The 27,946-nt window shown below is 41.3% G+C and overlaps 1 protein-coding gene across 4 annotated transcripts in view; it reads left to right on the top strand.

The window, feature by feature from the left end:
• Positions 1 to 22,882, top strand: part of CPN1 (carboxypeptidase N subunit 1) — a 35,001-nt gene extending 12,119 nt beyond the window's left edge. The window contains exons 3-9 of one of the 4 annotated variants that reach the window (XM_068549010.1): positions 4,180 to 4,335; positions 6,814 to 6,996; positions 8,213 to 8,324; positions 9,952 to 10,091; positions 11,729 to 11,828; positions 19,612 to 19,694; positions 22,613 to 22,882. In XM_068549010.1, coding sequence (XP_068405111.1) covers positions 4,180 to 4,335; positions 6,814 to 6,996; positions 8,213 to 8,324; positions 9,952 to 10,091; positions 11,729 to 11,828; positions 19,612 to 19,694; positions 22,613 to 22,771 — 933 coding nt within the window. In that variant the 3' untranslated portion in view covers positions 22,772 to 22,882. Of the gene's footprint in view, positions 1 to 4,179; positions 4,336 to 6,813; positions 6,997 to 8,212; positions 8,325 to 9,951; positions 10,092 to 11,728; positions 11,829 to 19,611; positions 19,731 to 22,612 lie in introns of all 4 variants that reach the window. The other 3 variants (XM_068549009.1, XM_068549011.1, XM_068549012.1) reach the window with 3 other exon arrangements.
• The last annotated feature ends 5,064 nt before the right edge of the window (positions 22,883 to 27,946 follow it).

Below are 27,946 nucleotides of genomic sequence, written 5' to 3'. Positions count from 1 at the left end.
AAAATTTTAAGTGTACAATACACTATTGTTGATTATAGGTAAAAGGTCGTACAGCTGATCTCCAGAACTTATCTATCCTGTTCAACCAAACCTTTATACCCCTTCATTAGTAACTTCCCATTTCCCCCTCCTCCCAACCCCTGGCAATGACCTTCCACTCTCCGATTCCATGAATCTGACCACTCTGTCCCATACAAGTGGAACCACTCAGTATCTCTCCTTGAATGGCCCATCCTGGTTTAAGCCTACTAGAGGACAGGGCTGAGGGGTGAGGAGAAGCAGGGAGGGTAATGGAGCCAAGATGTTGAGCCAAACACAAATTTGACCCTTGCAATCTTACAACCTCCTGCTGACATGACTCAACAAATGAAAAAAAAAAAAACTTTGTCCCCTCCCCCGCTGCCCCCAACTGGAAATCAGAGAGGCGGACATGAACATGCCTCGAGACTTGAGTTTCCAAAAGAACAGGACAATTTGAGAGTGCTGTAGGGGTGAACCCAGCCTGGCCACTTTCCTTCTAGTGGCCCTTCCCTGTATTGCAGTGGGGAGACTGGAGAAGCCCCTCAGACCTGCCCACATCTTTTGTGCAGTGAAGTGGGGGTGGGAGGAGGTGGAGAAAACCCCTGCCAAATCCTAGAGCTGTCTCTGGGGAGCCAGTCACCTCTGCTCACCTGCTATGTACTTGTTCAAAGGGAGCAGATCTTGAACCTGAACCCAAGAGAGGACCCATTGAGTTCTCAGATTCCCAGAGCTACGTGCCGTACCCAGAGGAAACCTGTCTGCATGGCTACACAGGGAAGACCTGCCTGGCCACCTAAATTTAAAGGCACCTGTAGGTAAGGTAGAATAATATGGCTCCACCTCCCAAAGATAGTCAAGTCCTAATCCCTGGAACCTGTGAATATGTAATGTTACATGGCAAAGGGAATTAAGGTTACAGACAAAATTAAAGTTGTTAATCAAGTGACCTTAAAATACCCTGGATTATTGGGTGGGCCCAGTGTGACCAATCACAAGGGTCCTTTAAATGTGGAAGAGGAAGGCAGAAGGTCACAGGCAAAGAGAGATTTGAAGATGTTCTAGGGAAACAGATTCCCCTAGAGACTTCAGAAGGAACACAGCCCTGCTGACACCTTTAGGTCTCGTGAGACCCATTTCAGTCTTCTGACATCCAAAACTGTGAGATCATAAGTTTGTGCAAGGTTAAGCACTAAGGTTGTGGCAATTTGTTACAGCAGTAATAGGAAGCTAATAACTGAACCCTGTTTATGGGAACTTCTGTTAAAGGAAGTCCTTACTGCCAGCTTAACTAATGACCCGGTGTGAGTAGTAAGTCAGCTGATAGGTAAATTAGCATAACTGTTAATATGGACAGTTATGAGTTAACGCTGACATAAATCAGCAAGCAATGAAAACCCTTGGAAGCATAATGAAAATTATTATCTCATAGAAGTGAACAATCAAACTCCAAATAGAAAAATCTTATAAATGTTTTCCACTGGAACAGAATTGATGTAGGAGACTTAAGAGAATGTCAAAAAATATGTTTTCAATGAGATCTAAGAATAAAATGCGAGCACGATGCCACGAAAATAGAGAAATCTGAGAACAATAAAGAGTTCTTAGAAAAATACGAGAGTAGTAGTACATCTATGAGTTTTTAGCCTCCTAGTCCATGCATTCACCCTACTTCCAGTAATGGCCACCAATTTGGGCTCTCCCCTCTCAGTCCACAGGGCTCCAGTGGACACTATTCTCCTTCTCCAAAGCCAAACAAAGCACCAAACAGAATTTCAGTTTTGCAAGAGCCTGTGAACTTATCTCTATTCTACTGCTTTATATATTTTAATTATTTATGTAAGTATCTATCTCCCCATATATACCATGAATTCCTGGAAAGCTAGCATAATGTCTCATGATCTCTTTCCCTAGTGTCTTTCAGGGGACTTTGAATAGAGATAGACCTAAATAGATATGGATTGATTAAATGGATGGATGAATGAATGAATACATGACCAAATAAACGATGAAATGTGAAGTGTGAGCAGAGAGGTTAAGGGATCCACGAAGTTGATATTGCTCAGAAAAAAGATAATCAAGGATCCTAAGTAAAAAAAAAATAAAGGGGGGGATGGTTTCCACTTTGGAAAACAGTTTAGCAGTTTCTGAAAAAGTTAAATATGGACTTACTTTATGATCCAGCAGTTCTACTACTAGATATTAGAAATGAAAACATGTGTCCACACACAGACTTATACACAAATGTTTGCAGCAGCATTATCCACAATAGCCAAAAAGTGGAAACAAACCAAATGTCCATGTACTGGGTTTAATAGTATCCCCTCTGCCCCCTCCAATTCATGTCTACCTGGAACCTATGAATATGACCTTGTTTGGAAATAGGGTCTTTGCATATGTAATCAAGTTAAAGTGAAGTCATACTGGATTAGGGGACCTAAGTCAAATATAACCGGTGTCCTTATAAGAAGATAGCAATTTGTACTCAGAGACACAGACATACAGGGGAGAAGACTATGTGAAGATAGAAGTAGAAATCGGAGTGAGGCATCTACAAGCTAAGGGACGCCAAGGACTGTCGGCAACCACCAGAAGCTAGAAGAGTCAAAGAAGGATCCTCCTCTAAAGCCTTTAGAGAGCATGACCCTGCTTGATTTCAGACTTCTAGCCTCCAGAACTGTGAGAGAATACATTTCTGATGTTATAAGCCACCTAGTTTGTGGTAATTTGTTACAGCAGTCCCAGGAAACAAATACAGTCTATTAACTGGTGAATGGATAAACACAATGTGATAAATCCATATAATGGAATTATTCAGAAATAAAAGGGAATGAAGTCCTGATACATGCTACAACATGCAGGAACCTCAAAAACATTTTGCCCAGTGAAAAAAGCCAAACATATAATATATGATCCCACTTACTGAAATGTCCAGAAAAGGCAAATCCGTAGAGACAGAAAGTGATTACCTAGGGGTGGAGTAAAAATGAGGAGTGACTGTAAATGGGCATGAGGTTTCTTTTCAGGGTGATAGAAGTATTCTTAAATTGGGGTAAAAGTTGCACAATTCTGTAAGCATACTAAAATTCTTTGAATTGTACACTTAAAATGGATGAATGTTGTGGTATGTAAGCTATATATATCAATAAAACCATTTTTAAAGAATAGGGGTTCCCACCCTCCTACACTGTTGGTGGGAATGTAAACTGGTGCAGCCACTATGGAAAACAGTATGGAGGTTCCTTAAAAAACTAAAAATAGAGCCACCATATGATCCAACGATCCTACTCCTGGGCATATATCTGGAAAAGATGAAAACTCTAATTTGAAAAGATACATGCACCCAAGTGTTCATAGCAGCACTATTTACAATAGCCAAGACATGGAAATAACCGAAGTGCCCATCGACAGACAATTGGTTTAAGAAGTTGTGGTATAAATATCTAATGGAATATTACTCAGCCATAAAAAAGAATGAAATATTGCCACTTGCAGGAACGTGGATGGACCTAGAGATTATCATATTAAGTGAAGTAAGTCAGACAGAGAAAGAAAAATATTATAAGTGATAAGTGATATCACTTATATGTGGAATCTAAAATAATATACAAATGACTCTTTATATAAAACAGAAACAGACTCAGACATAGAAGACAAACTTATAGTTACCAAAGGGGAAAGGGATGGGGGAGGGATAAATTAGGAGTATGGGATTAACAGATACAAACTACTATACATAAAATAGATAAGCAACAAGGATTTACTGTATAGCATGGGGAACTGTAGTCAATATCTTGTAATAACCTATAATGGAAAATAATCTGAAAAAAATACATATATAACTGAAAAAATTATACTTTCTCACTGCACATACCTCTGTCATTCTGATTAAATAGACATAAACAATTTTTTTAAAACAGGGGTTCCCATTATCCTGAAACACCCTCCTTTTGTTAGAGCTTCTCCTGGGATCTCTACCTCCAGCATGTGGTTTATAGGGAAACTTGAACCACGCCACTGGGACTTTGGATGAGTTAAAGAAGAAAATGCTACATCGTTTGATAGATCGAGCTAATGTGTAAAAAAAAAACTATACAGTGTTCTTCAAATAGAGCATTCAGTCTGAAACCTTCATCTTTCATTTCTTCTTTTTCCCACTAGGACAGGGACATTTCTGGGTATCTGGTTGGCAGGAACAATGCAAACGGAGTGGACCTGAACCGCAACTTCCCTGATCTCAATACCTACATCTACTACAATGAGAAGAACGGAGGCCCCAACCACCACTTGCCCCTTCCAGACAACTGGAAAAATCAGGTATAAGACAAAATTTGCAAGCAGAAGCAGGTAAATCAGCATCTGGAATTTCTTCCCTGAATCTTCACATCAACTAAATATGCAATAATAAAGCATCAACCCAATTCTGTGCTAGTCTGTCCAGAGCAATGCTAACTGTAACGTATGCCTCTTTGTATTTCCTTCCTCCCTGAGCATAGAGCCCTTCACTGAGCACATGATATTTGATGTTAGTGGTGAGAGTGGCAAAGGAGGTGAAAGTGGTTTCATACCGCTGCACAGCACTTTAGAATTCTATAGAATTCTTTCTCAGCTAGCGTTTCAGTTGATCATCGTAACACTCTGGTAAATGCATCAAGCAGTGTTATCCATCCCCGTTTTACAGATAACACTTATAGAAAAAATAATTTAAACTCACACAGCTAGTAATTGGTGGACTCAAGATTAAAACCCAGGTCTTCTGACTCCTCATCCAACATTCTTTCTACTGCACTGTACTGTCGACAGAGAACTGTAACATTCTAAAGAGAAATCTCTCTCGCATGTGATGAACTGTACGCTTATCAACAATTAGCTAGAGAAAGAGGTTAGGGAGTCTCACCCTCAGAAGAGAAGTTTTTCTTCTTCTCTTTCTGTATGACCCTTGACTACTTTACCATACTCTCATTTCCCTTGCTTTCTCAATCAAAGGATCCCATTTGATGCTCCCAGACCTCTTGCCCCTTGGTAATGCGAATGGTTTCAGCCTGATGGTCGTCCTGTTCCTGGGAATGACTCTTGTCATCCTTGGAGCATCACCACCACCCTGTTTCTTACACCGTATGGGCTAGTTCTAAACATTCTCTGTGAATATCTAAACTTAGAGACTGGGGAGAGAAAATTAAAGCAGGTGGAAGGCTTTATATTGGGAGTTCCTAGATGGAATATTATCAGTTTTTTTCCCCTTGGAATTGAAGCAAAAGTCATGCCGACATGTTTAGATTTTGGATAGCAGCTATGCTCTTGGCTCAAGCAAATAATACAGCAAAAATAACTTTGCACTCATTGACATCTCCAGCCAGAAGGATGTTCTGATTGATTAAACTTGTCTACATAAAATAAGGTAATTGAGCCAGTAACAATTAGACTCCCACTGGCTCCTCTGTCTGCATCTTAGAAGGAAAAAAGACAATGAGAAGTCCCTCTTGCTCTTGATGGGCCAGGAACAGTGAGAGGCTGGCCTCCTTCTGATGGATGGAGGGTTAGGACATGGAGAAAGGACTGCTTTAAAGAATCTGAGCCCTGGTCACAGAGCTGGACCAGTGCCTTTGGGATTATATCCATTCTGATTGGGTGAGACTCAACATTATTCATTCAGTCTCCCTTGGAATAGAAAAGATGGGGGCCTTCACAACTGACCCTTGGTCCAGGACGAGCCGTTAACACATTAACACCACATAACCTCTAAGCACATCCATCTTGAGGGGAGGAAAACAGTGAAGACTGTAAATTATTTACCTACAAGTCCAGTAGATTCAAGGCTTTCTTTAGAATACTGTCACTCACTAGCAATATAATCTGCAATAGAAATCTGCAGTAGAATGGGTGGAATCTCACTACTTAGCCAAGACTGGCCCATATTACAGTATGTCTAATTCATGAAATTTGGGTATGACCACAGGAGAACATTCCACATGTCAACAACACAGCAGATGTGTTGGGGGAAGGAGGAGGTTGAAAACCATTGCTGTAAACCAGCAATTTTCAGATATATTTACTAGAACCCTAAATTTCTACAGAGGAGCTCCAGAAGCTACTGGAACAGTGGGTAAATTGGAGGACCCTTTCTTTGTTGCCAGAGAGAGGCCAAACTGGGACTCTGCACTCTCCAATTCATGTTACCCCTCTTCAAACTGCTCTTTTTCTCCCTCTCTCTCTCTCTCTCTTTTTTTTTTTTTTGGATAGACTTCATTTTTGAGCAGTTTTACATTCACAGCAAAATTGAGTGGAAAGTACAGAATATTACCATATATTCCCTGCTTCCCATTATCAACATCTCCCACCAGAGTGGTACATTTATTACAATGATGAACCTGCATTGACTTGTCATCATCACCCAAAAGTCCATAGTTTACATTAGGGTTCACTCTTCATGTTGCATATTCTGTGGGTTTTCACAAATGTATCATGACATGTATCTATTTTGCATCATGCACAATAGTTTCACTGCCCTAGATGACCTCTTTTTAGCTATTGAATACTGGGTTTCCACATGAGATTTCATTTTAAACAAGTGTTCCATTCACTTCATTTGTTAAACTATCAGGCAAAAGATCAAAATTTCCCCATCTGCACTTCTCATATCTGGCAGGATTCTCTTTGCTTTATTCAGACATGCCATCCTCTCAGGCCACTTCCTGTCAGACATGCCGTCCTCTCAGGCCACAACCCGACAAACTCATGTAAACAGCCATCTGGCTTCAGTTGCAGCTTCACCGCCAAGCTCTCATCTCTCCTCAGGTGGAACCCGAGACCCAGGCAGTGATCCAGTGGATCCGCTCCTTCAACTTTGTCCTTTCAGCCAATCTCCATGGAGGAGCAGTGGTGGCCAATTACCCATATGACAAGTCCCTTGAGCACCGGGTCCGAGGTTTCCGCCGCACTGCCAATACCCCCACACCTGATGACACACTTTTCCAGAAGGTATGCAGAATGGCTGCCTGTCCAGCCAGAGGAACTTGGGGCTTAGGAGAGTGACTGAGGTCAAATCAGTAACACAGGACCCTGTTAGGAATGAACGAACAGAAAATGATTGAAAACACCTCCTGCTCGTTAAGAGCTTACAATCTAGTATATTAAATTTTGTTTTGAATGATAAGCCATAAATTCATGAAAAAGTAAATAAATAGGAAAGCTTTTTACAGTACAGTTACCAAAATGTAAAAAACTACTTAAGCTAATGACAAGCAAGAAATATGCCAAAAGCCTAATAGTGCTGGTGGTAAGCTAGAGCATTAAATGTGAATTTGGGGGCTCTAATTTACGGTTTTATGGTAATATGGCTATATTAATGAAAAATAGACCATGCACATGAAAAAGGTTTACATAATAGTTCAAAACAGCAATAGAATAAAATTAACAGATTAGTTATTTTATAGTTAATATTATTAATAATATATAATTAATATAATGATAACATTACTTAGTATCTCAATTTTTTTCTTTTTTGGGGCTGTACCTCGTGGCTTGCAGGATCTTAGTTCCCCGACCAGGGACTGGACCTGGGCCCCAGCATTGAAAGTGTGGAGTCCTAACCATTGGACCGCCAGGGAATTCCCCTATAATGATAACATTATTAATTCAACAGTTAATGAATTACATAGAGAATAACACCAGTTGTTGCTTTGCAAAGCAAGTATATTATTACATTTTCTTCTCTAGTAATCTCATCTTGTCCACTGTTATAAAATAGTAATGAAAGAGAATTATAGAGATTTTGAATATATTCCTCTCTTTCCAACACACATCTCTCACCCCCAATACATAATTCTTTTTGTCACAAAGGCCTATCTTTCTTGCTCTTGATTTCTCTTATAAAACTCGGCTGGAAAATGAGGTACACCTCATTGAGGTACACCTAGAAGAGAGCTTATACATTATCGAGTGCTACCCCTCACTTTGCACTTGAAGAAATTTAGGCCCAGTATAGTGGGAAAATCAGAAGATAGGTCTCCTAACTCTAGTCCACTCCATGCACACACACCCCATCTCTCTATTCCTTCTGGTATTTTCTTTCGTGAAAGCAAATAATCAGTTGTTACACCTAGTGGGGTTCTTGGCCTCACCCTGCTTCTGAGTATGAGCATTGCCACATGAGTTGGGGATACTCAAGGTCATTTTCCACCTGCTTTACCTGTAGCTGGCCAAGGTCTACTCCTATGCACATGGATGGATGCACCAAGGTTGGAACTGTGGGGATTACTTCCCAGATGGCATCACCAATGGGGCTTCCTGGTATTCTCTCAGCAAGGGTAAGAAGAGTACTAGGCACAAGAGTGCTGTAAGCTGAAGTAGAATGGGGTTCGTTTCTCCTTTTAAATTATCATTCTTTTTCACAGAGAAATGACAGGAATGCTATTTTGCACTCAAGTAGAGATCTGAAAAATGGGAAGTCTTAAGTTGGCATTTAACATCATCTTGTGACTCTTAAAATGGAGGTCGGGACACCTTGTGGTCCTTTAAAACTGGTGGTTTACATAGTGGATTAGGGCATAGGAAGGGAATAATGCAGTCAAGTGGTTAAGAGCGTGAGTTCTAAGGGTACACTGGGCCGAAACCAGGCTTACCCATTCACCATTTATGTGGCTTCAGGCTAATTACTTAACTTCTCTGTGCTTCAGTTTCCTCATCTGTACTTTAAGAATAACACTACTTGCATTGTAATTTTGATGTAAGTATTAAATAATGCACATAGAGGATTTGGAAATGCCTGGTTTATAGATGTTAAGGTTTTTCCGTAGTAGCATGAGGTATGCCGCACGTAGCAAAGAAGGAGAGATGCTGGCCCGGACACAAACAGTTCCTCTGATATGTGCTCTCTGTACCCTGCCTACCCATCTCCCATCAGAAGGGGTTTGCTGTGGACATTGGCCATTGATAACATAGCAGAAACCTCCAGCAAGAGGCTTCTCTCTCTATGCCCTGGGCTTTTCCCATCACTGAGGGTCAAGATAGAACCTCTGTTCACAGACCTTCAGTAGACAGGGAACCTAAGGTTAGGGAGGAGGCTGAAGCAGGAAGCCAGGTTCTCTTAGGAATCATGTTGCAGCAGCTGTCTTTCCCCATCTTGTCACATCTGACCTGTCAGAGCCCAGGTAGCAGAAAACTCACTGGAGAGGGCTGAGCTGATGGCTGGTCCTATGGAGAGTGGGCAGGAGGAAGGTTAGGGAGTCATCATGTACTGGGAAGGCGGTAGACTTATCGTGGCTGAAAACTCACTTGAACCCAAGGCAAGATTTTTTTTTTTTCAAAGACAGATATATATTTATTACCTTTTGTCACGGAAAGTTTAAAAATCACTGAACAAATACGATAATTTTTTTAAAAAACACCTTACCTTTAATATTCATGTGGAACATCAAGTAGCATTATATATTACTGGAAGTTTATAAGACTAGGTAACAGATTTAAGAATCATCTTCCTTGTCACTTTACTACATCTACCAATATCTACCAATAGTTTACTGTTAATTTAAGCCAAGGCAAGAAGATTGAACTTTACTTTCTTTAGTTTGCATTAGGAAAGCAATAAGTACCCCCTCCCAAATTTAAAATATAAAATATACTTTTTCGAATTATACTTGTTCCTCCCTTTCCCTTCCCATCCTCTGGGAAAGCATGACCCACTGCCTCCACTGAGAATCATTACCCTAAATTAAAGGGGTGCAATTCCAAGATCATGAAGTTTGTATCAAAATGATAGTATGGTCTCTAGACCAGCATCATCAGCGTCACCTGGAAACTTGTTAGAAATGTAAATGTTCACTGAATACATACTGAATCAGAACCCTGGCGTTAAGCCCCAGCAATCTGTATTTGGCATGGGGTGTTGGGTGGGAACCTGGTTGTACAAATCTGCCACCGCCCTCTTTCCCTTAGGAATGCAAGACTTTAATTACCTCCATACCAACTGTTTTGAGATCACGCTGGAACTGAGTTGTGACAAGTTTCCGCGGCAAGAGGAATTACAGCGCGAGTGGCTGGGTAATCGGGAAGCCCTAATTCAATTCTTGGAACAGGTAAATCCCATTCTTTAACATTCCTGGTTACAGAAAGGGAAGTGTTTTCTGATGGTAGGCAAGGTGTTTTGTGTGACTCAGGTCTGACTTTTGCTCTGACTCATTACAATAGATCTCAGCTTCTCTACCAGTGAAATTAATTCATTCAACATTGTTGAGCGCAACTATCTGTCAGAGACTGTACTATATGGTCGGGATTAAGAGTAAACAAACAGGGCATCCCTGGTGGTGCAGTGGTTAAGAATCCGCCTGCCAATGAAGGGGACACGGGTTCGAGCCCTGGTCCAGGAAGATCCCACATGCCAAGGAGCAACTAAGCCCGTGCGCCACAGCTACTGAGCCTGCGCTCTAGAGCCCATGAGCCACAGCTACTGAGCTCGAGTGCTACAACTACTGAAGCCCGCGCACCTAGAGCCCGTGCTCCGCAACAAGAGAAACCACCACAATGAGAAGCCCGCTCACCGCAACGAAGAGTAGCCCCCATTCACCGCAACTAGAGAAAGCCCACGCACAGCAACAAAGACCCAACGCAGCCAAAAATAAAAACAAATAAATAAATAAATTTTAAAAAGAAGAGTAAACAAACAACAAATATCTCTGTATATATTGCAGCTTATATTCTAGTGAGGAGAGACAGACAATAAAGAAGAAATAAAACAAATTTTATAACACGTTAAATGCAAAATGCTTTCAAGAAGGCCTTACAGAGAAAGTGACATTTAAACAGACTTAAAGGAGGTAAGGAAGTAAACCACAAAGATATCTAGGGGAAAAGGGGCTCCCTGATGAAGTCACAATTGCAAGTGCAAGGCCAACAGCAAGTAGATGAAAAGATGCTCAAAATCATGAGGGAAATGTAAATCAAAGCCACAGTGAAATACCACCTCACACTCATTAGGATGGCTGCTACACAAAAACAAATTTACAAACAATGACAGAAAATAGCAAGTGTTGGCAAGGATGTAGAGAAATTGGAACCCTGGTGCAGTGTTGGTGGGAATGTAAACTGGTGTAGCCACTATGAGAAACAGTGTGGTGGTTCCTGAAAAAATTAAAAATAGAGCTGCCATATGATCCTGCAAAACCGCTTCTGGGTATATATTCAGAAGAACTGAAAGCATGATCTCAAAGAGATATTTGTATATGCATGTTCATAGCAGCATTGTTCACAGTAGCCAAAAGGTGAAAACAACCCAAGTGTCCATTGGTGGATGAAGGGGTAAACAAAATGTGGTATAGATACACAACGGGCATACAGCCTTAAAAAAGAAGGAAATTCTGTCATATGTTACAACATGGATGAACCTTGAGGACATTATGCTAGGTGAAATAAGCCAGTCCCCAAAAAAACAAATATGGTATAATTTTACTTATATGAGATATCAAGAGTAGTCAAATTCATAGAGATAGAAAGTAGATTAGTGACATGATTTGACTTAGATTTTAACAGGATCACTCTGACTGCTCTATTGAGATTATTGGGGATCGGGGTGAGACCAGAGAGACCAGTCAAGGGTCTATCACCATAATCTTTGTGAAGATCAAGTGCAGAAACACATGGGAAAGGGCTTCGTGGACTCTCAAACACCGCACAAAGGTTTTATGAGCATAACTATACACTATAAACTTTCCTACAGGTACACCAAGGCATCAAGGGAATGGTGCGGGATGAGAATTATAATAATCTTGTGGACGCTGTCATTTCTGTCAGTGGGATTAACCATGATGTCACTTCAGGTAGGTGGCCACTGCTTAGTGGGGTGAGAAGGAAGCTTTCACTCCTTCACCACCTTCAGCATAATCAGGAGGCCAATTTGTAAGCCAGTGAGACCAGCAGGGACATCAAGGACACTGGGGGTGGTGGATTGGAGGAAGGAAGGATAACAGGATTGAGGATAGGAATTAAGAGGCAAGGCCCAGGAAGATGTAAATGTAACATCTCTCTCAGCATTCAGGAGTCACTGCCTCATACAACTTTGTTAGGGGTGTTTCCTGGGTTTGAGGTTATTAATAGCTCACATACTGGTGTGGAATGGGCTAGAAAAAAAAAAGACTGTAAAACTGATGTTAGTCTTGTCCCTGAGCCAGGCATTTCGCTACACCTCCGTTCAGGGAAAAGTTAGTAAAAGGCATTCCATGGGCTCGCGGCGGCAGGGCAAGATTGATGGTGTGGGCAAATCTCAGAGCCAACTTGGAACCTTCTAGAATGGTACGGAATATCTCACAGCACAATGGTGTTGCCAACTGCCCCAGCCCAATTTGATCAGGTTTGGGGTTGTTTGTTTGGTTTTTAATGTAGAGCAGTAGCTGCCAGTGGTTAGGGGCAGGTGAGATTTGCCTTCCTCCCCGAGCCTTGATACCAGCATGCTCAGCCACTTTTCATCATGCAGGCTGTACCAAGCAGGCATCTTACAGCTCAGACAGTCTGTTTAAACTAGATGAATCTCAGCTTTAAGGAGATAACTTATATTCTTTAAGGTGATCCCAACACGTCTTACATGAACAGTTCATTCAAGGCAAAGGCAACAACATTCTAAAGGCCGAATTCTGTAGCCCCAGAGTCAAGCATCAGACACCAGAATCCTCCAGCTCAGTGACTGGAGCCAGGACTGTACAGGGAACCAAGCTTTGGAATCTGTAAGAGCTTCAGGGCCTGCTAGATTCTTTCTTTCTTTCTTTCTTTCTTTCTTTCTTTCTTTCTTTCTTTCTTCCTTCCTTCCTTCCTTCCTTCCTTCCTTCCTTCCTTCCTTCCTTCCTTCCTTCCTTCCTTCCTTCCTTCCTTCCTTTCTTTCTTTCTTTCTTTCTTTCTTTCTTTCTTTCTTTCTTTCTTTCTTATTACTATTATTATTTTTTGGCTGTGTTGGGTCTTCCTTGCTGTGCACAGGCTTTCTCTAGTTGTGGCGAGCAGTGGCTACTCTTCATTGCAGTGCGTGAGCTTCTCATTGCGGTGGCTTCTCTTTGTTGCGGAGCGCAGGCTCCAGGCATGTGGGCTGCAGTAGTTCCGGCACACGGGCTCAGTAGTTGTGGCTTGCGAGGTTAGTTGCTCCGCGGCATGTGGGATCTTCCTGGACCAGGACTCAAACCCGTGTCACCTGCATTGGCAGGCAGATTCTTAACCACTGTGCTAACAGGGAAGTCCCATAGATTCTTTTTTTTTTTAATTTAATTTTATTTATTTTTTTATACAGCAGGTTCTTATTAGTTATCTATTTTATACATATTAGTGTATACATGTCAATCCCAATCGCCCAATTCATCCCACCCCCCAACCGCCACCCCCCGCCGCTTTCCCCCCTTGGTGTGCATACGTTTGTTCTCTACATCTGTGTCTCAATTTCTGCCCTGCAAACCAGTTCATCTGTACAATTTTTCTAGGTTCCACATATATGCGTTAATATACGATATTTGTTTTACTCTTTCTGACGTACTTCACTCTGTATGACAGTCTCTACATCCATCCACGTCTCAACAAATGACTCAATTTCGTTCCTTTTTATGGCTGAGTAATATTCCATTGTATATATGTACCACATCTTCTTTATCCATTCATCTGTCGATGGGCATTTAGGTTGCTTCCATGACCTGGCTATTGTAAATGGTGCTGCAGTGAACATTGGGGTGCATGTGTCTTTTTGAATTATGGTTTCCTCGGGGTATATGACCAGGAGTGGGATTGCTGGATCATATGGTAATTCTATTTTTAGTTTTTTAAGGAACCTCCATACTGTTCTCCATAGTGGCTGTATCAATTTACATTCCCACCAGCAGTGCAAGAGGGTTCCCATTTCTCCACACCCTCTCCAGCATTTGTTGTTTGTAGATTTTCTGATGATGCCCATTCTAACAGGAGTGAGGTGATACCTCATTGTAGTTTTGATTTGCATTTCTCTAATAATTAGTGATGTTGAGCATCTTTTCATGTGCTTCGTGGCCGTCTGTATGTCTTCTTTGGAGAAATGTCTATCTAGGTCTTCTGCCCATTTTTGGATTGGGGTGTTTGTTTCTTTAATATTGAGCTGAATGAGCTGTTTATATATTTTGGAGATTAATCCTTTGTCCGTTGATTCGTTTGCAAATATTTTCTCCCATTCTGAGGGTTGTCGTTTCGTCTTGTTTATGGTTTCCTTTGCTGTGCAAAAACTTTGAAGTTTCATTAGGTCCCATTTGTTTATTTTTGTTTTTATTTCCATTACTCTAGGAGGTGGATCAAAAAAGATCTTGCTGTGATTTATGTCAAAGAGTGTTCTTCCTATGTTTTCCTCTAAGAGTTTTATAGTGTCCAGTCTTATATTCAGGTCTCTAATCCATTTTGAGTTTATTTTTGTGTATGGTGTTAGGGAGTATTCTAATTTCATTCTTTTACATGTAGCTGTCCAGTTTTCCCAGCACCACTTATTGAAGAGACGGCCTTTTCTCCACTGTATATCCTTGCCTCCTTTGTCATAGATTAGTTGACCATAGGTGCATGGATTTATCTCTGGGCTTTCTATCTTGTTCCATTGATCTGTATTTCTGTTTTTGTGCCAGTACCATATTGTCTTGATTACTGTAGCTTTGTAGTATAGTCTGAAGTCAGGGAGTCTGATTCCTCCAGCTCCATTTTTTTCCCTCAAGACTGCTTTGGCTATTCGGGGTCTTTTGTGTCTCCATACAAATTTTAAGATGATTTGTTCTAGTTCCGTAAAAAATGCCATTGGTAATTTGATAGGGGATTGCATTGAATCTGTAGATTGCTTTGAGTAGTATAGTCATTTTCACAATATTGATTCTTCCAATCCAAGAACATGGTATATCTCTCCACCTGTTGGTATCATCTTTAATTTCTTTCATCAGTGTCTTATAGTTTTCTGCATACAGGTCTTTTGTCTCCCTAGGTAGGTTTATTCCTAGGTATTTTATTCTTTTTGTTGCAGTGGTAAATGGGAGTGTTCCCATAATTTCTCTTTCAGATATTTCATCATTAGTGTATAGGAATGCAAGAGATTTCTGTGCATTAATTTTGTATCCTGCAACTTTACCTAATTCATTGATTAGCTCTAGTAGTTTTCTGGTGGCATCTTTAGGATTCTCTATGTATAGTATCATGTCATCTGCAAACAGTGACAGTTTTACTTCTTCTTTTCCAATTTGTATTCCTTTAATTTCTTTTTCTTCTCTGATTGCTGTGGCTAGGACTTCCAAAACTATGTTGAAAAACAGTGGTGAGAGTGGACATCCTTGTCTTGTTCCTGATCTTAGAGGAAATGCCTTCAGTTTTTCACCATTGAGAATGATGTTTGTTGTGGGTTTGTCATATATGGCCTTTACTATGTTGAGGTAGGTTCCCTCTATGCCCACTTTCTGGAGAGTTTTTATCATAAATGGGTGTTGAATTTTGTCAAAAGCTTTTTCTGCATCTATTGACATGATCGTATGGTTTTTCTTCTTCAATTTGTTAATATGGTGAATCATATTGATTGATTTGCATATATTGAAGAATCCTTGCATCCCTGGGATAAATCCCTCTTGATCATGGTGTATGATCCTTTTAATGTGTTGTTGGATTCTGTTTGCTAGTATTTTGTTGAGGATTTTTGCATCTATATTCATCAGTGATATTGGTCTGTAATTTTCTTTTTTTGGAGTATCTTTGTCTGGTTTTGGTATCGGGGTGATGGTGGCCTCATAGAATGAGTTTGGGAGTGTTCCTTACTCTGCAATTTTTTGGAAGAGTTTGAGAAGGATGGGTGTTAGCTCTTCTCTAAATGTTTGCTAGAATTCACCTGTGAAGCCATCTGGTCCTGGACTTTTGTTTGTTGCAAGATTTTTAATCACAGTTTCGATTTCATTGCTTGTGATTGATTTGTTCATATTTTCTATTTCTTCCTGGTTCAGTCTTGGAAGGTTATACCTTTCTAAGAATTTGTCCCTTTCTTCCAGGTTGTCCATTTTATTGGCATAGAGTTGCTTGTAGTAGTCTCTTAGGATGCTTTGTATTTCTGCGGTGTCTGTTGTAACTTCTCCTTTTTCACTTCTAATTTTATTGATTTGAGTCCTCTCCCTCTTCTTCTTGTTGAATCTGGCTAAATGGTTTATCAATTTTGTTTATCTTCTCAAAGAACCAGCTTTTAGTTTTATTGATCTTTGTTATTGTTTTCTTTGTTTCTATTTCATTTATTTCTGCTCTGATCTTTATGATTTCTTTCCTTCTGCTAACTTTGGGTTTCGTTTGTTCTTCTTTCTCTAGTTCCTTTAGGTGTAAGGTTAGATTGTTTATTTGAGATTTTTCTTGTTTCTTGAGGTAGGCTTGTATAGCTATAAACTTCCCTCTTAGAACTGCTTTTGCTGCATCCCATAGGTTTTGGATCGTCGTGTTTTCATTGTCATTTGTCTCTAGGTATTTTTTGATTTCCTCTTTGGTTTCTTCAGTGATCTCTTGGTTATTTAGTAATGTCTTGTTTAGCCTCCATGTGTTTGTGTTTTTTATGTTTTTTTCCCTGTAATTGATTTCTAATCTCATAGCGTTGTGGTCAGAAAAGATGCTTGATATGATTTCAATTTTCTTAAATTTACTGAGGCTTGATTTGTGACCCAAGACGTGATCTATCCTGGAGAATATTCCATGCGCACTTGAGAAGAAAGTGTAATCTGCTGTTTTTGGATGGAATGTCCTATAAATATCAATTAAATCTATCTGGTCTCTTGTGTCATTTAAAGCTTGTGTTTCCTTATTAATTTTCTGTCTGGATGATCTGTCCATTGGTGTAAGTGAGGTGTTAAAGTCCCCCACTATTATTGTGTTACTGTCGATTTCCTCTTTTAGAGCTGTTAGCAGTTGCCTATGTATTGAGGTGCTCCTATGTTGGGTGCATATATATTTATAATTGTTATATCTTCTTTTTGGATTGATGCCTTGATCATTATGTAGTGTCCTTCCTTGTCTCTTGTAACATTCTTTATTTTAAAGTCTATTTTATCTGATATGAGTATAGCTACTCCAGCTTTCTTTTGATTTCCATTTGCATGGAATATCTTTTTCTATCCCCTCGCTTTCAGTCTTTGTGTGTCCCTAGGTCTGAAGTGGGTCTCTTGTAGACAGCATATATATGGGTCTTGGTTTTGTATCCATTCAGCGAGCATGTGTCTTTTGGTTGGAGCATTTAATCCATTCACATTTAAGGTAATTATCGATATGTATGTTCCTATGACCATTTTCTTAATTGTTTTGGGTTTGTTTTTGTAGGTCCTTTTCTTCTCTTGTTTTTCCCACTTAGAGAAGTTCCTTTAGCATTTGTTGTAGAGCTGGTTTGGAGGTGCTGAATTCTCTTAGCTTTTGCTTGTCTGTAAAGCTTTTGATTTCTCCATCGAATCTGAATGAGATCCTTGCCGGGTAGAGTAATCTTGGTTGTAGGTTCTTCCCTTTCATCACTTTAAGTATATCATGCCACTCCCTTCTGACTTGTAGAGTTTCTGCTGAGAAATCAGCTGTTAACCTTATGGGAATTCCCTTGTATGTTATTTGTCGTTTTTCCCTTGCTGCTTTCAATAATTTTTCTTTGTCTTTAATTTTTGCCAGTTTGATTACTATGTGTCTCAGCATGTTTCTCCTTGGGTTTATCCTGTATGGGACTCTCTGAGCTTCCTGGATTTGGGTGGCTATTTCCTTTCCCATGTTAGGGAAGTTTTCGACTATAATCTCTTCAAATATTTTCTCGGTCCTTTCCCTCTCTCTTCTCCTTCTGGGACCCCTATAATGCGAATGTTGTTGCGTTTAATGTTGTCCCAGAGGTCTCTTAGGCTGTCTTCATTTCTTTTCATTCTTTTTTCTTTATTCTGTTCCACAGCAGTGAATTCCACCATTCTGTCTTCCATGTCACTTATCTGTTCTTCTGCCTCAGTTATCCTGCTATTGATTCCTTCTAGTGTAGTTTTCATTTCAATTATTGTATTGTTCATCTCTGTTTGTTTGTTCTTTAATTCTTCTAGGTCTTTGTTAAACATCTCTTGCATCTTCTCGATCTTTGCCTCCATTCTTTTCCCGAGGTCCTGGATCATCTTCACTATCAATATTCTGAATTCTTTTTCTGGAAGGTTGCCTATCTCCACTTCACTTCGTTGTTTTTCTGGGGTTTTATCTTGTTCCTTCATCTGGTACATAGCTCTCTGCCTTTTCATCTTGTCTATCTTTCTGTGAATGTGGTTTTTGTTCCACAGGCTGCAGGATTGTAGTTCTTCTTGCTTCTGCTGTCTGCCCTCTGACCCCCCCCCCCATAGATTCTTATACCCTATTCATGCAAGGGTGGGGAATGTCTCATTCTAGCCAATCAACATACATTGAATACCACCAATTTCACCAATAAGAGTCCACTTCCAACACCCATTATGGTAAATTGACAAATTACTCATTTCAGTAACAGAAAACCTCATTGCTAACATTCATTATGCTACTTAGCAAAGCATCTAGTGTTGCTAAGAAATAAAGATAGCTGAAGCCCTTGCAACAGCTGCATCTGGAATTGGGCCTTTCTGGTACAATGCTAGCTAAGCACTCTGGGGTGTGAGCCCCTAATTAAAGAAAATGACAGCCCCCAGGGTATAACAAAGTATCCAACATATGCATTAAAACACACTGCTTTTGCTAAAGAATTTTACAGTAAATTACATTTAATAGGGGGCAGAGAAGAGACTTCCTCATTATTTATCTGTCTCATTCTTAATTGCATTTATTTCAATTATTCATTGCTGTACAATTAAAAGAAATTTTAAAGGCACAGTCATAATTTATTCTAAAGGGATATAAAGTCATTAGCCAAAATGCTACATCCCTGCCATGAGAAACAGGCTTTCTTTTCCATTTTATTTTCCCCTTTTGATGGTGGTGGAAGAAATATTAGAAATAGGGTTCTCAAACTCAGATCTTTAGTGGAGCACCCCCACTCAATACAAGATTACACACATACAACACCGCTGACAGCTGGTTGTCCAGACCATGTCCATTGGTGCGGGTTGTGCACTGCACAACTGTGTAGCTTTTCAAGAGCCCCTCATTCAGTCTCTGCTCACAATTTCATAAAGCAGTCCATTTCTTTTCTGGTAGCTCATATTTTGTCAAAAAAGTTTTTGCTTCCGTCCCCATTATTTCTTTAAGTAGATGTCATTTCTTCACAATGACTTTTCAGACATTGAAACAGAGATTTCATGTTAGTCTCTTTACCAGGCAAAACATTCATAAATCCTTCGGCCTTTCTCCTAGTAACCCTTTACTGGACATGAGTTTGTTTTAAAATACAGGGTCTAAAATTAAACACAGTACTCTCAGTGCAGAGCACAGTGAAACTTCTGCTTCCCCCGAGCTGAGGCCCATGGTCTTACAACGTTATGACAACCTATGATTGTTTTAGATCTTTACCAGTTTCATCATGCTATTAAGAAAAATCAAGCTTGTGGTCAGCTAAAACCCTCAGATCATTTTTTCATATCAAGGCCTCACCTGGGGCAGATTTCTCATCAGCAGGCTGAGTTATATCCTTGTGACTTTTAGGTGACCATGGAGATTACTTCCGGCTGCTGCTTCCAGGTACCTACACTGTCACTGCCACAGCACCCAAGTTTGACCCAGAGACAGTGAGTGTGACTGTGGGTCCTGGGGAACCCAAACTGGTGAGTTAGGCTGACCTTTACAGAGCACCACAAAGATCACTTATGCAGAGTTACAAATAATCGATTGTATAGTTCTAATCTTTGCCAAGCTTCCCTCTTTCTCTATCTAAAAAAAAAATTCATTGCTCTCATATGCTAATTTTTCTTCTGTCATTCTCCTATTACAACCTTACCCACTTCTTTTTGGTTTTTCCTTTTCGTTCTGTTTAACATAGCATAATGATTAAAACACTACCTGATTCTAAGTCCAGCTCATTTGTCCACAGATGTTGGACAAGCTACCTGATCGCTCTCACTCTGTTTCTTCCTCTGTAAATTGGTAATAATAGTGCCTACTTCACAAGAGGTTGAAATGAGAAAGTGCATGTAAAGCCTTTAGTACAGTGACTTACACGTAGAAAGTGCTCAACAAATGTTAGTTCGTAAATCCCAGAGACCTTGCGCAGATACACAGGCTTACGTTCTTCTGCACCGTCAGCAAGGACTACCACCAGATGGCACTCTGCCCCCTTCTGGTGCCCATGTGCCCGGGCAGCCTTGCTTTCCACTCACCTCAGCAAAGAGCCAGCTGCTCTCCAATATTCAGCTCTCCAAAAGGCTTTCTTTTATAGATAGGATGAGAAGCAAAGAACTTTTTTGATCTACAGCCTGGACATTTTTAGCTTTGGTCATATTAGATCGTGATCTCAGAGGTAAAGAGGCTCAAAGATCATGGACACTAATCCTCTGGTTTCTCAAATGAGGAAAAGGTAATGATGCCATCCTGGTTAATGAGCATCTATGGACCTTTTTCTCATGTCAGGTCTTCCCTCCTCAGTCTGTCCTGTTCCTTCTCTATACACCCCAAGAGCTTAGCAGACCCTCCCTCCCCTTTCCCTGTTAACTCAGTGCAGTCAAGTATCTTGCCTTTTCAAATAGTTATAGGTACTATTCATTGAACAGCCACTATGTGTCAGACATTATCTGAGAGCTTTCCAGAATTATCTCATTTAACCTTCATAACAACCCTGTAAGGTAGATCTACATATCCCCATTTGTGGCTGAGGAAAGTGAAGCTTAGAGAACATAAGTGACTTGTCCAGTACCACACAGTGAGTAAGTGGGAGCCATGACTCCAGCCTCTGTGGGGCTTTCAGGACTGCCTTCTTAGCCAGTCTGTTACAGGGCCTCGTTCTAAGCTCACAACCTATGTTCATAACCCCTTATTTTAACACAAGGATCAAGGTCAAGAGCTCCTTAAATCCTTTGAAAATTCCTCTGAAATTTCTAGACAGTTCCCCCTTTCCCCTCCACTCCCATCTCCTGCAGGATATAAACGACTTCTACTTGCAGATGCAGGAAGCAAAGAGTAACTCTTCCCTGGCAGCCAGTTACCTGGTCCCAATTTCCCTACCAATGCATCCTCTTTCCCTTTTTTCTTGTTATCCCCCTGCTCCTCATCTACCCTAAAATCAAATGACTGTTACGCAGCTGCTTACAGAAGTCTTGCACTACATGCAAGTCTGTTCAATTACAAATTCAAACAAGGACAAATCCTCTTAAGTAACAAATTCTGCTTCAAAAGATCTCATCTCCTTTGTCATATAGCCTTTAAATTAATTAACATAACCCATCATTGTATCAAATATAACTCAGAGGCGGGAAAATCTGTCTTTTGGATACAATTCTCAGATACAGTCACAACTAAGAATACTTTTATTGATCCCAGCTGAGTCTTTTCCCATTCTAAAGCAGAGATCCATTTGGTTGAGGGAAGAGAAAAGAAAAAAGATCATTTACTAGAGGGTTTTCATGCTGCAATTAAAACGCTTTAAAGTATCTCCGAGAGTCCAGTGTTTTCCCCTTGGCTTTCCCCACTGCCTTCCAGATGTCCCGCTCCTTTAATTTCCTCTGTCCTCCCCTCATTTTGTTGTCTCTCTCTCTCTCTCTCTCTCACTCTCTCTCTCTCTCTTTCTTTCTTTCGTTTCCTCGATCCTTATACTACTATATAGGAAATAGTAGTGATACAGTGCAATTGGCTCTGATTTATCCCGCTTTGGGAGAGCTAGCAGAAAAGCTGGCTGTGGTCTGTTGTGAAAGGGGCAAGAAATAACCCCGTGAAGAGGTCTGTCTGTCACATGTTTTCCAACTCCCCGCTGGCTTCGGCAGCTCACACTGTTCCCCGGGGCCTGAAAGCCAAGGATGCCTCTGGGGAGTGTGGTCAGAACACTGCGCCACGCCCTCGCCTCTTCCTTCCTGGGGCAGCTCTGTGGCTTCTGCACAGCCAGCACATCCCACACTTGTCAGCCAGAAGCATCTTTACCTCTGTGTGCATGGCCAGAAGGGAAGTTTCAGTGTACTGCTGGAAACAGTACATTAATGCACATGGACACTGGGAATTTAAGAATCCATACTAACAATCTATATCATCTCTACTATCTCTATTTCCAAACAATTATGACAGAAAGATTAGTTCTGAAGGTCTGAGGCATTCTTTGGCATTCCTGAGCACAACGCCTATGATTCACAGAGTCAGCATAAAGGGGACTATTGTGGCACCATCAATCTTAGTTCTTGCGCTGAACAACAGTATCAGTAAAATCATGGTTTGAGGTGTAGATATAATTTTTTCTATTACAAATAAATAAATGTATATTAAGTTCATGTCGACATACCCTATGTATCACCAGTGATTATGTGCCACGTTGAGGGGAGTATTAGCCAAGCCTGTATGACACCATCAGTGCTGTTCTGGGTGGTTGCTGTGATATTCTCCTTGGTCCCTTGTCCTCAGAACCCAGAACCATGGTAAAACAAGGTCCAAACTGGTCTTCGCCAATTTCAATCCTAGGAAATGGAAAACTGATTCCTGTGCTCGCCTAGCTTCTTTTTCTTTTTTCCAGGTTAATTTCCAACTCAAGAGAAGCACCTCTCCAGCAGCCCCTAAGAGGAGAGGCGCCAACTCAGGGCATAGAGGCAGAGTCTTACCAAAGAAAGTGCAGCCCCGGGCAGCTAGGAAAAAAGAAATGATGATGAAACAGTCCCAGAGAGTCCCTGCCTGAAATCCACAGTGCCCGGGGCAACACTTTAGAAAGGCTTTGTTCCCGCTGTCACACCAGATGAAGCATTCTTTCTATTTTATTATCTGAGACATATTTAAATATAAACATATTCAGAACAATTCAGAATGGTCTCCATCTGTTCCAGGGGTAAACCCTCTGATGCAGCAGTACATACATGCAGTGGTGTTCAGTAAGATTTTCCGATCCTGAGGGTATGGTTTAGGTCCAGATTGTCTGAATATCACTTACTTTGATTTTTTATGCCAGTCTACGCTGTGTCCAGAGGCTGGTTCTGGCTGGTTAGTCACTATCTCTAGAGTCTAGCAGAGAGCCTGCCACACAGTAAATACCCAGTGAAGGTTTCTGGATGAATGGTTGAAAGGCTGAAATGATCCATCATTACATAGCAAGACCAGGTGACCAATTCTTCTGAAATCCCAGAGGACTGTTTCAACAAGAGCCAATAGTTTCTTATTAAGAAAAGGATTTCACACACACAACACCAAGTCCCGCTGCTTCATACATGGGCATTTTAAACAATATGCATCTTTCAAACATTTTCTGGGCATATAAGTGTAATGCAGATGCCCCTGTGGAATGACTGTGTCCTGACGCTGTGCCAGGGATACACAGCACTCTCCACCCCACTGAGTTCTCCAGAACGAACCCATTTGTACTAAAAGTGTTATTAAGCAAAGTAGATGTCACTGAAGATTTTGAAGGCATGTGTAGTCTTTCATCACACATCAGGCAAGTTCATAAACCCCCACTGGGCCTGCTGGGGTTCCCAAGTACCCTGTCCCCAGGGCTTGCTGGGGGTTCTTTACCCATCATCACCCATTTCAGGGCTCAGCCTCAGTGAGACCGAGCAGGCTCCATTTCTCCCAACTTGCTCCACCTCCCCCCACCTTGTCAGCCTCCCCCCCTGGCTCCCCAGCCTCTAACTCACCCAGACCTTTCCTAACATTGAGCAAAGTAGCTGCTCTCAACAAGTATTCCCACACCCACCAGAAAACAAGAGGTGCTCTAGCTGTGACAATCCACCCTCTGTAGGAGGCCATTCAAGATTAGGATTAACACATGATTTATTTTTGTTACTTGAGCGATCGCTCAATCTGCGGTTAAAAGGGAAACAGAAGAAAAATATATCTTTTCCCATTTAAAAAGGAAATTCTCTCTTCAGGTGATGTTTTCTTTCTTCCCAATTTTAATCCCATATCCCTTGGTTCCCTTCTTATTGTTAGAAAGAAGGAGCTACTTGAGAAGGCTCTTTTCAATTCAGTGAGACTTTGTGCCTGAGGTTGCCATATGCACTCGATTTTTCCATATTGTCTGAATATCACTTACTTTGATTTCACCTTCCCTCGTACATAGCCATTTAACAGAGCTGGTGTTTGCAAAGTATGGTCACAGTGCTTTCTCTGGCCCAGCCGTATGCTTTTATTTATTCATTTATTCATTCATTCATGCAGGGGACATTTATTGAGTCCTGCACTCAATAAATGCAGAGAATACAAAGAGAAATAAGATACAGCTCATTATCTCAGGGCTGCCGTGACCTAGTTGGGAAGACAAATAGGTCATTACATTGCCTTGTGATAATTGCTGTGATGCAGTGAACTCTGGGGCGGGGGGATGGGGAGACTGTGCGAAGGGCCCTACCATAGCCTTGGGAAGATCAGGAAAGGCACCTCAGAGTTCGTGAAGTCTATGGTGAGATGTAATAAGGTCAGATAAATAGGCGTTGGCCAGGGGGAGACAAATGGGGGAGCAAGAGTTAGGTTGAGGGGACTGCAAGTACCGAGGGCTGGAGGCTCGGGAGAGGGCGGCCTTTGGGGAGCTGCAAGAAATTCAGCACAGGGGGAGTGAGTGACGTGCCCAGAGAGGCCAGTGGGGTGGGGAGGGGCCAGACCGTGCAGGACCTTTGAACCATATTACAGAGCTTGGACTTTATCCTGAGAAGAACAAGGAGCCGCTGGAGGGTTCCACTGAGGGGAGCAGCAGAATCACATTTAGAGCCATCACCCTGGCTGCAGCCTCAAGAACTGGCTGCAGCAGCGACAAGGCCGACTCAGCGAGGAGGCTGCTGAGAGCCAGGTGAGAAGTGGCCCAAACTGGGGCTGGGCAACAGGGGTGGGGACCACCAGGCAACTCATGAGTTACCCAGAGGGCTTCCTGTCAGCCCCCGATGGCTTCACTGCCCTCTTCAAGATTTGCAGCCTTCTCATTCAGACACTCCCGGCCTGCCATCCTGAGGATTTTAAGCACTAAAGGAGATGCAGGTTTTCCACCAAACCTTAAAGACTATCCTGAGTAAAATTCACTTAAGCAGGAGGTGATAATACAGACAGAATATTATATGGAAAATACAGGGTCTGGCCATGACTGTACGAAAATTTCTCAATATGGAGGAAGGATGTGAAATCAGAGCTGATGGGGGAGAGAGAGGGCAGGATTCAGGGGACAAGAAGGAACGTCCTCCAGCTTTGAGTCCAGCATTTTCCTGGCCAGGAGCCTTTCTATTTTATATCTAGGATCTTATTTTAAAGAGGAAGTCTTCCGCACAAAATGCGAGCCTAGATAGATAATGTTTCCCAAAGGGGTAGAATACTGTAGTTAAGGGCATGGATTTTGGACTCTGACAGACCTGAGTTTTAATCCTAGCTCTGCTCCTTATTTGCTGCCTGACCTTGAACAAGTAACTTACCTTCTCTGAATCATGGTTACTCATCTGGAAAAAAAAAATGGAGATAATATCTACCTTCACTTGGAATTAAAGGTGAGACTCTCATAAATCAGTAGGGAGGGGAAGGCAGCTCCTGCCCTGGACCCTCCTCAGAGTATTATCACTCATCAGACTAGTCGACTGTAAACCAGTGAGGCTGACAGGGACATCATGGACTTAGGGGTGCAAAGGGGAGTTTGGAAGTGAGGCAGATCCTGAGGAGCTGAACCCAGCCTATTCTGTCTCTCTTTTTTTTTTTTTTTTTTTTTTTTTTAAATCTCATGTGCTGGAAGGTCTTTGTTTGTTCCGTATTCTTCCTAGCACTTTTCCTTCCAGATTGAAAATTTTTTTGACACAGTGATTTTCCTCATGTGACTAGATAGGAGAATTTCCAATTTTCAGACAGGATGATACCGAATGACTGTTGGACCTGGTACTGGTGCCTGAAGAAGTTTCTGCTCTGGTAAGCTGTGACTACCTTACCTTTTCATTTTACTCTGCCCAGCACTCAGAACAGTGCCTGGTATATATAAACACAGCAAACATATTTGTTGAGTGAATGATTCCAGGATTATTTTCACATTTTTTCCTCCTCCTCTCCTCTTTTACTGTTTTTCTTCTTTTATCTAGTATAGTTTTGAGCATGCATTTTAAAAATTATTATTATAAACCATGGTAGGCAGAATTCTAAAATGAGTCCCCATGACCCCTGCCCTTGTATAATCCCTCCCCTTGCAGGTGGATGTGACTGTGATAAGATATCACTCCCCTACTTATGTTCCACTATATGGCAAGAGGATTTTGCAGATGTGATCAAGGTTCCAAGCCAGCTGGTTCTGAGTTAATCAAACAGGAGATTATCTTGGGTGGACCTAACCTAAACAGACCAGCCTTTATAAGCAGAGAGTTTCTCTCCCAGGCCTGGGTGGAAGAAAGCAGACAGATAGGTTGTGAACTGCCTGTGAAGAGAAGCAGCCCCTAGGAGATGTGAGTGGTGCCAGGCAACAGCTGGCAAGAAAATGGGGACACAATTATACACCACAAGGAAATGGATTGTGTCAACCATTTGAATCAGCTTGAGCCCACATTTGGGTGCAGCCTTGTGAGACGGCAGCAGGGGATCCAGCTAAAACATGTCCAGACCCCTGACCAGTAGAAACCGGGGGGTAATACATTCATGCCATTTGAAGCCTCTACATTTATGCTAAGTTGTTACACAGTAATAGAAAACTAATATATAAACTATCTCAAGTTTTTTTGTAAATTAGGATATAAACCAATAAAATATAAATAACCAATTGTGATCACCCTATGGAGTGGTATGGCTGCCATGCTTCTACCTCATATAGAATGTATGTGAAACAAAGAACAGGGAAAAACAAAACCATACAACTCTTTTTAAATAAGACGGCTGGTATAGTCAAGAGTTCAAGAGTACTTGTCTCTGACAGCAGGGACTTCAGCCTTTGGATAACTGTAGTTTCTTGCTTACAGTAGTTCCCATTATTTGCACCAAATTGTTTGTTACTAGATTGTGGAGATGTACCACTGGCACAAATACTAAAGCAAGAGAAAATGTAAAGCATGTCCAGAGACTCTGTAGACAGAACTCTTCTTTAGATGCAGGCTCTTCTGCCCTTCCCAACGAGCCAAAATCAATAAACAGTGTGTAACATCCTAAACTCTTCTATCCACCTTCAGGACACTTTGAAGGAAAAGCAGGAGCAGGAGCCCTCTTAAATAGCCAAACATAATTTCTCACAGTTGGAAATTTTATTCTAAAACAAAAAGATCCCAATACAGTGGTGTCAAGTTTTTATCTGAGAAAGACCCAAGATATGGATTCAGGGCAGTTCATTCGTTTGACAGATAGTTGAGTCCTTTTATGAATTAGACCCTGTGTTATCTGTGTTAAGAGTCAGGGAGATGGTGGTAAACCAGAGAGACAAGGTTCCTACCTATTTGGATTCTGAGGGTTTGAGGGAGAGACAAAGAATAAAACAAGTTCGTTAAACAAATACATTAAAAGAATTACTAGCTGAGAAGTGGTACTGAGAGAGGAAATGCCAGGGGATCTATTTGAAATAGGATGGTTAGGGAAGACTTCTCTGAAGAGGTGATATTTGGGCTGAGATACAAAGGGTAAGAAAAATGAAGGCTTACAAAGAATAGGAATGAAAGGTACAGGCAGAAGGAGTAGCAAGGCCAAGGACCCTGCAGCAGGAAAGAGCCTGGCTGTTTCGAGCAGCTGCATCTCCTGGGTCTAAGGATGTGTGTGTGTGTGTGTGTGTGTGTGTGTGTGTGTGTGTGTTTAGCTTCCCAATCTATGATCTAACATGCTAGAAGCCTAACCCAGCATAGGTCCAAGACACAGCATAGCATCCAAACCACATTTAGTCTAGTCATAAGTGAGCCAATAAGATTCATTTTTTCCATGACCACAGAGAACG

The sequence above is a fragment of the Eschrichtius robustus genome, chromosome 7 (assembly GCF_028021215.1).
Source record: "Eschrichtius robustus isolate mEscRob2 chromosome 7, mEscRob2.pri, whole genome shotgun sequence".
Taxonomy (NCBI): domain Eukaryota; kingdom Metazoa; phylum Chordata; class Mammalia; order Artiodactyla; family Eschrichtiidae; genus Eschrichtius; species Eschrichtius robustus.
Note: the sequence above shows the minus strand (reverse complement) of the source record. Positions and strands in the feature narration are given on the sequence as shown.